The following is a 12,864-nucleotide window of genomic DNA, read 5'->3' as shown; positions in this document are numbered from 1 at the left end:
CAATATAAGCCTTTTCTCACCTCAGTGCCTTTGCATTTGCTATTTCTTCAGATCTTTTCATGGTTTATCATACTATTTAGGTTCCTACCTAAGAGTCATCTATCTACTCAGAGGGGTCTTCCTTGTATACTCTGTCTGAAATTACCATCCTCAGTCACTCTCGCTAGTCTCTTATTCCACTGTATTTTTCTTCACATAATGTACCACCAAAAATTATAATATATATATTTGTTATGTTTCTCCCACTAAAACGTGCCTTGTGAGGGCAGGGACCGCATCTCGCCCATTTTACTGCTACATCACCTAGCACAGTGCCTAGCATATAATAGGTGCATGGTAAATATTAGTTCAATAAATGAATGAATGAATTAACCTAGAATTTCCCTAGTACCAGGGAAGAACCCTGGCAGAATGCAGAAAGGTAGTTGTACCAGGAAGTGGGTGCTCTTTGCCTTTTCAGCGTGGATGTTTCTGCTTTGAGAACCAAGTGGCAAGTAGGTCTGTAAAGTTCTCTTGTAACCTTCCAGACTGTCTCCTGTCTCTGGGATAAGTCCCTCTAAATGACCTTTACTTGTGACCATTGTTACCCTGTTAGAGTTTCTATTCCTTTTGGAATCCTCCTATCTAATAAAGAGGGAATATGCAAATTGACTGTCACTCTGTCAGAAAGATGGCGGTGCCCATAGCCACAAGATGGCGGCACCCAGTCCCCTCAGCCCCGCTGGGGGAGTGGCAGGCAGGTGGCGCAGCAAGACCTGCCCCCCAGGAGTCCTCCAGTCCTTTCAGTCCCGCCTGCAGCGAGCCAGCAAGTGGCCCCCCACACAACAGACAGCAGGACCTGCTTGTGGGTCGCCACCAGGTGAGCCGGCAAGCGGGCCCCCCCAACAGCAGACAGTAGGGCCTGCTTGCAGGTCACCGCGGCAACCAGGCGAGCTGGCAAGCGGGCCCCCCAGACAGCAGACAGCAGTGCCTGCTTGCAGTTCGCTGCGGCGACTGGGCGAGCTGGCAAGCGGGCCCCCCAGTCAGTAGACAGCAGGGCCTGCTTGCACATCGCGGTGGTGAGCAGGCAAGCGGGCCCCACAGAGAGCAGAGAACCACAGGGAGCAGGCCTAAGTCGTCAGTAGGACATCCCCTGAGGGCCCCCGGATTGGAGAGGGTGCAGGTTGGACCGAGGGAACCCCCCCACCCCGTGCACGAATTTCGTGCACCAGACCTCTAGTTTAAATATAAGAATTCTTTTTTGATTGTAGTGTTGTGAAATGTCTGATACTGTTCACTGAAATCACCTTGATTTTCCCCTAGTTAGTAAGTATATAGGTATTTTCTAGCCTCTTCATGCAGATAGCACTATTGGTGTAGTGTCATTTTTAAACACAGGGAACTGGTGTGTTTTATGAAAGAGGAGAAGTGCCACATATAATAGTGGTTGAGGGCTCAGACTGTAGATTGAGATAGATACCTTGGGCACGTTGCTTAATCTCGCTAATGCTCAATTTCCTCATCTACAAATAGGATAATAATAGTGTCTTCTACAAAGCCTTGTTTTAAGAATTAAATAAAATGATGCATGTGTGTTTTTACCGTTTTATAAGTAACTAGAGACCCAATGCACGAAATTCGTGCAAGGGCCTTGGCCCCAACCCCCGCCCGCCGTGGCCAGGGGCCTCTGCTGCCTCTGCCTTGGCCCCCACCTGCTGCGGCTTTGTCCGGAAGGAAGGATGTCTGGTCTAATTAGCATATTACACTTTTATTATTATAGATTATTACACAATATAGAGAGCTTTTATTTTGCATATTTTAGTAACTCATGTTCAATTTTCATAAGCTTATTCTTTGTAAATTAGCAGGTTAGATGTATAAGCCCAGGTTTACCAAACCAGGAAGATCTCTCATCTCTCTGCCTGTATTCCTGATGATATTCAGATTAAATTGAAAATATTTACCATGTGTGGGGGTATTATTTCTAATTTCTGAAGCCAATGATTTAAGAGAGAATTTAACTCATGTTTACACACTATATACAGTGATGGAAGAGAAATTTATAGAATTGTGAAAGGGATGAATGAGCATATTGATAAAACTAAACTTGAAATCTCATTATAGATGGCTATTGACATTGTGATTGTAAACAGAATTAGGAATTCCTCTCTTCAAGTCTTTGCAACACTACTTTATTGTTTACTAGAGGCCCAGTGCATGAAATTCATGCACTCGTGGAGGGGTGGGGTCCCTCAGCCCGGATTGTGAGAGGGTGCAGGCCAGGCCGAGGGACCCCATTGGTGCAGGATGGGGGCCCAGAAGTGACACAGGAGCTTGGCCACTGGGGAGGGACTGCAGGAGGGCCTTAGGGCCTGTCCAGCCCGTCTTGCTCAGTCCTGTTCGACCGGACCCCAGCAGCAAGCTAACCTTAGGTTGGAGCATCTGCCCCCTGGTGGTCAGTGCACATCATAGCAACCAGTTGACCAGTTGACTGTCTGCCCTCTGGTGGTCAGTGCACGTCATAGCGAGCGGTTGAGCGGCCTTAGCATATCATTAGCATATTATGCTTTGATTGGTTGAACAGCCGACTGGACGAACAGACACTTGGCATATTAGGCTCTTATTATATAGGACTAGTAGCTGGTGCATGAAATTCATGCTCGGGGGAGGGGAGGGTGAGGCGGGGGGTGTCCCTCAGCCCAGCCTGCACCCTCTCCAATCTGGGACCCCTTGGGGGATGTTCGACTGCCGGCAGTTGGACATCCCTCTCGCAATCTGAGACTGCTGGCTCCTAACCGCTCACCTGCCTGCCTGCCTGATCACCCCTAACCACTCTGCATGCTGGCCTGCTCACCCCCAGTTGCCCCCCCAGCCAGCCTGCTTTCCCCCAACTGACCCCCCTTGCCAGCCTGATCGCCTCCAACTGCCCTCCCCACCGGCCTGCTCACCCCCAACTACCCCCCCCGCCAGCCTGCTCACCCCCAATTGCCCCCACGCCATCCTGCTTGCCCCCAACTGCCCCCTCCCCCCCACTGGCCAGCTTGCCCCCAACTACCACCCTCCCCACCGGCCTGCTCACCCTCAACTGTCCCCCACTGCCGGCTTGATCACCCCCAACTGCCCTTCCCTCCTGGCCTGATCTCCCCTAACAGCCTCTGCCTCGGCCCCATTACCATGGCTTTTTCCGGAAGGATGTCCAGAAGGTCTCCCGGAGGTCTCCCAGTCTAATTAGCATATTACCCTTTTATTAGTATAGATTGTATATATTTATGCCACAAATCATTTTATAAATTGCATTTATTAAAAGGTGCATTACTATTTATTAATCATTTATAGAAATCAGTATTATCTTTCTGTACAAGACAGGGTAACATTTCAGTTTGAAAAAACCTGACCTTTGATATGTTTTAGTAATTGATTCATAAATCTTCCTGAAAGGAGAATCAAATCTATGGGATTTTTAAGTAAAGTTTTTCCTTTGGAATAATTTTAGACTTACAAAAAGTTGTACAGAGAGTTCCCATATACCCTTTGCCTAGTTGCTCCTAATGTTAGCATCTTATATAACCATGGTACATTTGTCAAAACTAAGATATTAGCATTGGTACACTATTAAGCAAAGTCCAAACTTTATTTGGATTTTATCTGTTTTCCCATTGATGTCCTTTTTCTGTTCCAAGACCCAATCCAGGATACCACATTGCATTTAGCCATATGATTTTCAGATGCTGGATCAGTAGGATCCCAGAGAGAATTCACTTTCTCTCAGTTCCACTTTTTATTTGTTTGTTTGTTTTAAATATAGATCTGAATTTCAGCAGGTCCCTCTTTCTCTGGTAACAAACGAATGGACCTTTCTGGATCCTTTAACCACTATTTCCATATTGACAACTTAGAATTTCAGGAGCATATTTTCAATATTCATTGTATATTTAATTTTATTAATGAACTAGAGGTCCAATGCACGAAATTCGTGCAAAGGACTCAGCCTTCGCAGCCTCGGTTGCCTCGCCCAGCCCTCGCAGCCCTGGCCAGCCCTCGCAGCCCCTCGCAGCCTCTCACAGTCTCGCCCAGCCCTCGCAGCCCCGGCCAGCCCTCGCAGCCCCTCGCAGCCTCGCCCAGCCCTTGCAGCCCCTCACAGCCTCGACCAGCCCTTGCAGTTCTGACTTCGTCTGGAAGGTCATTCAGCTGTTTGGTCTAATTAGCATATTAGCTCTTTATTATATAGGATGGATAGCAATTCTTCTTCTTTCTCCAAGTCTTGCTTTATACATACCAGCTTGCCTAGAGTCTGGGAGCAGACAGTGTGTCTTCACTGACTACATGTTCCAGAACTGCCTTCCTAAAGGAAACAGTTCTCCTTTCCCTTCTTTTCCAGTTCGTCCCTCCCCTCCCCCTTTCTCCTGTCTTCCAATTCTTTCTCTGATGTTTTTTGGTCTCCACTTAAAGGTCGATTCTGTAAGTATATTGCATTTGCTTGGAACTTATAAAGTATTCATATAATCAGTTCAATATACAATGCTTGCCCCTTTCCCCAGAAATCACAGTTAGGTTGACAGTAAATCCTTCTGCTTAAGGGTAGGGCTAATTATAGAATACGTAGGGCCTTTAAAATGCTGTTGTTTATGTTAAAAGCACAAGCCAGAAATACATTTTTGGTGTAGTATACACTGTGCTAAACCATTCAGGCTTGCTTCCCAAGTTGAAGGAAGAAAATTTAATCATGAAAAGGATCGGAGAAACTTAGTTTAGAAAGTTTGAGGAAATTATATATAAGAAATAGAAGAAAAAAAATCCAGAGATGCTGTAGGACAGGGTAAGGACTGAGAACTAGGGAGCATCTTTCTAGGCTGTATCAGGAAAGACATGTGGGAGTTTATAGTAAGTAGGGGCCCAAAGTAGTGTTACTTCTTAGGAATGATATCAGGGAATTGTTTGAAACCTGAATAAAACTGACCCTAAGGATAGAATATTTTTTCAGGCCCTGTTTAATATGTTCACTAGTCTTACTCCACATAGAAAGGGTCTTGTTTCTCTTTCTTTGTGACTTCCAGTGTTGGTTAGTATCACCTTTGCACCTAAAAAATAGATAACTATTTGAATTTTTATTGCCTTTAAGAAATCAACATCATTTTATTATTATTTATGCACATATGTGTATCACACATAAGACCAGATGATTAGAATTTGGCAGGGACCTTTAGTAGTACTGCATGTGTGTTAACTAAAATGGAATTTTCCAATGACTTTTTAAGTAAAACTCCTCTGTATTACAGATAACAGTATTTTTCTTATAGCATTGTAAATTACTCATTTGAGTCTCGTTTCCCCCATTAGATTTTTGAGAGTACAAAAGATGCTTGAATGTATGAATTGAATCATGGAAACAGACTGCTTAGTTAGGCTGTAGTGTCTGAGTATGTTTTCTTTGAAAATACTTTTCACTCTTTTAAGTACTTATTTGATGGTTGTTTCCTCCACAAAAGTATGAACTCCACTGAAAGCAGCTATTAAATTGGTCTGGTCACTACTATATCCCCAGCAGCAAGCAGTGTCTGGTGTGTATAGTAGACCCTTATATTTCTTGAATGAATGCCTAAGGAAAGTTTTAACAAGGAACTAAGGGAGATCTGAATAAGGCATGATGAATATGAAGTGAATAGATGTGCTGACCAACTATGTGAAGCCTAGAGCAACTAAGCAAATATGTGTAAAGAATAAATGAAACCATGTGCCTTCTCTTACTTATTTTCATTCAGTTTATTGAGCTCTCTGTTTTTCAAGGAGTTTTAGTATCTTAAACAATTGACTGCATGGTAGTAAAGAGGAAATGTGAAAAGTTAATTATCACAGAATATTAAAGGAGGGTCCGACCTCTCTAATATCCTTTATTCTTTTCTTATAAAAGATTGATCATAATTTGTACTTATTTATATGTGATTTGATGTCTTTTACCCTAATTGAACTGAAAGCTTTGTGTGAGCAGAGACTACAGGTGTATCCAGCACCCAGCATAGGGCTTGACACATAGCACGGACATACCTCAGAAATATTATGGGTTCGCTTTCAGACCACTGCAATAAAGTGAATACCACAATAAAGTGAGTCATAATCTATTTTGCTGGTGGAGGGTCTTGTCTTCAATTTGTAAAAAAGAAACACAACCAGTACCATATGATTTCACTCATATGTGCATAAAGAGCAGGCTGACAGCTGTCATGGAGGGAAGGTTGGGGGGGGTGGTGAGGGGGAGGGATTGAGAAAAAACACACACACACATTTGTGAAGTACAATATAACCAAGTGCAATAAAACGAGGTATACCAGTAGTTGTCTAGTAAATATGTGTTAGATGAATGAATGGAGAACTCTCTCCATCCCAATTCCCAGTTCCTATTTTGGTGGTGATGCTATAAAGTAACTCAGACAGTAGAACATGAGGAATACTAGTACCCTCTTCTGGGGGCACCCTTCACCTACTTTTAATCATACATTCTAAGAATGAAACTAATTGAGTGTTCAGAGAATAGTAGCCTTGGGATCTGAGTGATAGGCGATGTGGTTTTACAATTTGGGTGTCACTAAATGATTTTTCAGGCATGTAGGTTAAACTGAGGTGTAAAATACACCAGTAAAGTAGGTATAATTCACTGCTGCAAAGATGAACATTCTAACATCAGCATGCTAAGATTTAAGGATAAAATCCACACTGTTCCTTCTCCCATCTTCCCAGTGGGAGCCACAGAGCTGGGCTTGAGAACACTGCACTTATTTTTGCTTTTTCTTTCCAGTCCTGATTGACCCAATTGTTTTGATGGCATTACCCCTTGAATACCATCAACGTACTTCCATGTTCTTACAGGGCAGAAATATGTGATGTTCATTCCTTTGCTTTGATTTCTCAAGTAGCCAGTTATTCAAATAGCAATTGATCGCTTTTGTTTGAAACAGGTGGAAAACTTTATTATTTCCACTTTATGGTCCAGTTTCTTTTCTTTTCATTCCAATCCTTTTCTGGCAGGCAACTCAGTTGATTTACCATCCACTAGCTTTAAAGACATCTGTTCATCTATATATAGGCTGCTCCCATAGAACCACTTAGGAACAGATGATACATTAAATTTGTGGAATTCAATAACAGTGAACATAGAAAGACTTGTACACAAATAGGTATTTTTGTTTAGTTTTTATTGACTTGGGGAGTGGAGAAGAAAACTAAATGTTGATGTATGTTAAATAGAGAGATTTCATTGAATTCTTACTTTTTTGAATCTCCTTGGTCTAGCACTGTCTGTGAGAATATTAATTTGAACTAGTGTTAGGTAATTCTTGGTGAGGGTGGATGTGCATTAAATGTATGGCCTCTGAAATATACTCCTGATTAGGGTACCTTCAGCGAATACAGAGCATCTGCCTTGTAATGTTACTTACTGAAAGTGAGTTACTAAATGATTTCTTCTAAAAAGAATAATCCTTAAGATCTGGAAACATAAAAGCATTTTATTTAGTGTTTAGAATTAAGAGAAAGTAAGATAGATTAAAGAAAGAGGATATTCATATAAATATTCATTTCTTTGTAGCTGAAATCTTAGAAGGATCATTGCATATATACACAACACACACACAGAGGCAATCAGGTACATTATAAAATAAAGTATAGGTTGACTACCATAATTCTGAGTTTATTGCTTAGGTCTTTTCACTCTCCTTATGAAGATTGTTAGAGTTAGTAGGAGAGGGTTATGCAATGTATAAAACAGAACATACGCCGAAACTGGTTTGGCTCAGTGGTTAGAGCGTCGGCCTGCGGACTGAAAGGTCCCGGGTTCGATTCCGGTCAAGGGCATGTACTGGGTTGCAGGAACATCCCCAGTAGGAGATGTGCAGGAGGCAGCTGATCGATGTTTCTCACTCATCGATGTTTCTAACTCTCTATCTCTCTCTCCCTTCCTCTCTGTAAAAAATCAATAAAATATATTTAAAAAAATAAAATAAAATAAAACAGAACATACGTTCTGACTTGTTTGGCTCAGTGGATAGAGCGTCGGCCTGCGGACTGAAAGGTCCCAGGTTCGATTCCAGTCAAGGGCATGTACCTTGGTTGCGGGCACATCCCCAGTAGGAGGGTGTGCAGGAGGCAGCTGATCGATGTTTCTCTCTCATTGATGTTTCTAACTCTCTATTCCTCTCCCTTCCTCTCTGCAAAAAATCAGTAAAATATATTTTTTTAAAAACCAAAAAACAGAACATACCTACCTACAATCAAGTTGTGATACCCAAGATAATACTGATGCAGGGCAACTTCTGTTATTTGAATAGGGAACTTGGTCAGATTTCAGATAAGCATGGAATTTGGAGTTAACCACTGAGAGAGACAAGATGGAATTTTCAAATAACTAAACCTTAATTTCATTTAGTTTTAGAGATGGAAAAGGTTTATTCGGTAAACTTTCCTCTTTGCACTAGAGTTCTTAAAATATAAAGCTTAAAAAGATTTTTACTTTGCTCTCCATAAAAAACTTGAATCATAGACTCAAAGTTTTGCTTTCATGAAGCAAGAAGTTTTTTAATCCAGAAGCTTGCTTAAAATATTCTTGTGGCCTTATCTGTATATGTTTGGGTTTTTTTTAAGAAGGGTTGCTTGCCGAAACCGGTTTGGCTCAGTGGATAGAGCGTCGGCCTGCAGACTGAAAGGTCCCAGGTTTGATTCTGGTCAAGGGTATGTACCTTGGTTGCGGGCATATCCCCACTAGGAGATGTGCAGGAGACAGCTGATCGATGTTTCTCTCTCATCGAGTTTCTAACTCTCTATCCCTGTCCTCTCTGTAAAAAATCAATAAAATATATTTTTTTAAAAAAAGGGTTGCTGATTAATATTTCAAAATTATTCTTGGCCAACAGCCATAGTTCGAATTTCTTTGAGGTGTTCAGACTTACTGAATTACATTAGATTTTCATATTCTCTGAAATCAAATTAATTTCTTGTATTTTATACTTTTCTAATAGCTCCTCTTACAGTAGCTCGCTGCCACCCTCCAGTAGCTCTCCACCTGCTCCCCTAGACACCCCCCCCCCCCCATAGCTTGCTGCCCTGCCCCCTCCTGTAGCTCTCCACCGCCCACTTGTAGCTCGTTGCCCCACCCTCCTGATGATCCGTGATCCGGTCATTACATTTGCATATTACATCTTTATTATATCAGATTAGTGGGATAACCTTAGGTTAATTACTTAATTTTTCTGGGCCACATTTTCCTTATCTGTAAAATAGGATTAATAATACCCCTCCTGCCATAGGGGGTTTTGAAGAGTAAACGAGTTAAAACATGAAAGTACATTGAACAGTGTCTGGCACAGAGCACATAGCCTGTAAATATTTAGCTACTGGAGTGGCTGTTGCTGTTTGTACATATTTTATTCTGCAAAGCTTTGCTTTTAACAGTGTTAATTTGTAAAAGAAAATATATAATTATAGTTATAACCTCCTGATTAGATTTCTTAGACTGTATGTATCATCATTTTGAGATTCAGTTCAATTCAAGAAACAATTATTAAATGCCTACGGTGTATCAAGTGCTATGGGGGGGGCATACATTAATAAGATATATTTCCTGCCCTCCAAGAGTGTATAAACTGGCAGGAGAGAGAAAATATATTCAGAGGGTAAGTATTACACAGGGCAAAATATTACTATACTTTTTATATCAGATAAAAAGTTGCTCACAGTAGGCCTAGGCTAATTCTGAATGCTGGGGAATGAGTTGGGAAGGTCAGGTGAAGAAGGTAGACATTTTCAGGTGAAGTGAATAAAGCGTTGGAAAAGTGCATGGTACTTGAAGAAGAGTAAATTGGACAACCTTTATTCGGGTGACTTAGAATAGAAGACACACAGCACAAGGAAGGACACAAGCCAGTGAGCTAATACTGCAACATGGGAAAACATAGTGCAGTAAACTTTATAAAATAGGACAGTTGTGGACAGGGAGGAGATGAAGTGGCTCAGAAATTTTAATATTAGTACTGGGAAGGATAGTGATACCATTAAAGAGAAAAAGAATGAGAAGTGGATTAGGGTTTTGGGAGAAAGACAAGATCTACTTTGGGCCTGCTAGATTTGAGATATAGTCAGAAGCCTAGTTATGAATCTTGGAGGCCTTAAAAATGGATGGAAAAGACAGATATTAGGGTAATATGGTTCCTAATAGAGACAAGTCCCTCTCAAATGTGACTTGCAGGGACCTTATAACTAAAGAATTATCATGTAAGGGTACTGTCCTTGGCCCATGGGACCTTTCTGTGAAATTTTTGAACATTTTCTCAGCCTCTGAATGCAGGCCATGGCATGCATCATCATTCTGCATGGTGTGCAGTGATAATACCCTTTAGGTTTCATTGGCATTTGAAATATAGATCACTGAGTTTTAAGTTAAAAAAAATCTCAATAGGTTGTCCAATTAAGTGGTGTTGCCAGAGTGTAAATAGGAGAAACACCTGTCACCCTCCCCTACCTAGCCTGCTATGCTTTGAATCATCTAGTTCAGGGGTCCTCAAACTACGGCCCACAGGCCACATGCAAATACAAACATTGTATTTGTTCCCATTTTGTTTTTTTACTTCAAAATAAGATATGTGCAGTGTGCATAGGAATTTGTTCAGAGTTTTTTTTTAAACTATAGTCTGGCCCCCCAACGGTCTGCGGGACAGTGAACTGGCCCCCTGTTTAAAAAGTTTGAGGACCCCTGAGTTGGTTGGTGTTTCACCTCAACAGAAAAGGCTCTAAGAGTGAATAGGAAGAAAAGAGTTATATTAATGGCAAAATATTTTCTTGTGAAAATAGGTATGATTTTTAGATGCAGATGAAAAGATATTACCAATACTTCCTGATCTGTGTGAATAACTGTATCATTCACTATATTTATGGTGGTAAACATTTGCTACCGGGAAGAAAGTGTAGAATATCTGGGAAGCTTTTTCTGCTGGGTAGTGGTCCTCATATTTTCTTTGAGTTAAGCATTTGTGTGTTTTTTCAACCTTGAGAGGACAGTGTTGTAGAAGGTTTTGAGCAAGAGCAAGAGTTTGGTACTTTGTGGATTGTTATCGCCATGCAAGACCCTTTGCAACTTCCTCTCGCCGCCCACAGCAGAATACGGAAACCCTGCTGTATCAGGCCACTTCTGCAATTACAGTCACAATTCAAGAGGATCCTTCTTTTACACTACACCCTTCTGTTTTGAGACTTTCTTTGCATTTGAAAATGTGTCTTTTGTGGTGGAATTCCCTACTGAGACTTCATCTCTTCTCTCTCTTTGCTGCCATGCAGTGCTGCAGTTGAAGCTCCAGCAGCGGCGGACACGGGAAGAGCTGGTGAGCCAAGGGATCATGCCTCGTAAGTACCACTCTCTCAGCATTTGATTGAGTTGCTTTTAGGACATAATTGTGTGTACCCAGTATGCCACAGAAGGCAGCCAACAGGAAACAAGGGCAACAGGTTTCATCTTTCACTCTTCTTGCTTGTGTTTTTCCAAGTTCAGGACTCTTCATCACTAAGAGCGAAGATAACTGCCCTAATTGATTGAGTTCATTGAAACAAACAGCAGTAGGTTTGATGGTGTCAGCATTAGCTTTTGAATTGCACCTTTAAAAGGGTTACACTTACACGCCCTGTTACACTTCCCTTTATTGGAGGAGCAGATCTTGAGCTGAAGTATTGTGAGGAAGAACCTACTTCGTGCATATGATTTGCCTTGTGTTCAGGTTTTTTTTGGAAAGAGAAAACTCTTTTCTGCCTGGTGTTTTGAAACAACAACAGTTTTTTGTTTGTTTGTTTTCGAGTGAGATCCTCAGGTACCCTAGGCTGGCATGGGTGTGAATGTGCTTGAATGAGACTTAGATGGGTTGTTGCAGAGCTGGGTGCAGAACTGCATTACTCCGGGAGAAATGAAACCAACCTTGGAATCTGTTAGAAAAATAATAAAATTTGCTTCTAACATTAATAATATTCATTACAAACTGGGTGGAAGCTGGAATCAGCAAGATTTTGCTCTTTTTTTTTTTTTTTTAGATTTTGCTCTTTTTGACATTTCTTTTTTAAGTCATCAACAGTGGGCTTAGACTCTCCTTCTTTCGTTTTTCTTTGTATATTATTGCTGCTTGAATATACCCTAATAAAGTTAAAAAAAAAAATGTCGGACAATTCCTAGCTTCACAGTAGGAAAACTGATGTTTTTCACGTTAACTCAATGCCTGCTCACCTACTGCCACTGTATTTTCCTAATTCTCATTCATTAATTCACTCAAAATATTTGAGTACCTAGTGTATGCCTGCTGATACAGCAAGATAAATCTAGCTCCTGGTCTCAGGAGTTTTTTATTTAGAAGAATACTCCTAATTAACAAGGAGACAAATAAATAAACAAGATAATTTCAGACTACGGGAAGTGCTGTGAAGTAAATTAACTGGTTGGTATGTTAATAAGTAAAAGGAATGAGATGGGGTTGTTTTGGATAAGACGGTCAAGAAAGGCCTCTCTGAATAGGAAATATTTGAGCTGAGATCTGAAGGATGAGATGGAGTTAGCCATTCATGAGTAGGAAGAGAGCCCCTGGAGAAGGAAAAGCAAGTGTAAGGGCCTAGTACAGGAAAGGGCCTGGCATATTGAAAACCTCAAGGAAGCTATTGTGGCTGGGTCTGGTAAGTGAGAGGAGAGCAGGGCCAGTTAAGATTGGTAAGGTGAACAAGACCTGAATGAGGGCCTTACCAACCACACAGAGGAGGTGGATTTTATTTTAAGTACAATGGGAAGCCATTGAAGGCTTTTAAGCAAGTGAGGGTGGGATTTTATTTTATGTCATTGTAATGGCAGGTCCATTTCTGAAAGCTAAAATTGTG

General features: G+C 41.4%; 1 protein-coding gene across 4 annotated transcripts in view; it reads left to right on the top strand.

Moving 5' to 3' along the window:
• The window catches only part of MRTFA (myocardin related transcription factor A), a 123,069-nt gene that overhangs the window by 69,932 nt on the left and 40,273 nt on the right, over positions 1-12,864 (top strand). For all 4 annotated transcript variants that reach the window (XM_070411178.1, XM_070411179.1, XM_070411177.1 and 1 more), the window contains exon 2: positions 11,296-11,361. In XM_070411178.1, coding sequence (XP_070267279.1) covers positions 11,355-11,361 — 7 coding nt within the window. In that variant the 5' untranslated portion in view covers positions 11,296-11,354. The remainder of the gene's footprint in view (positions 1-11,295; positions 11,362-12,864) is intronic.

This window comes from Myotis yumanensis, unplaced genomic scaffold (assembly GCF_028538775.1).
Source record: "Myotis yumanensis isolate MYYU_CA2020_CCGP unplaced genomic scaffold, mMyoYum1.0.hap1 SCAF_3, whole genome shotgun sequence".
Taxonomy (NCBI): Eukaryota; Metazoa; Chordata; class Mammalia; order Chiroptera; family Vespertilionidae; genus Myotis; species Myotis yumanensis.
Note: the sequence above shows the minus strand (reverse complement) of the source record. Positions and strands in the feature narration are given on the sequence as shown.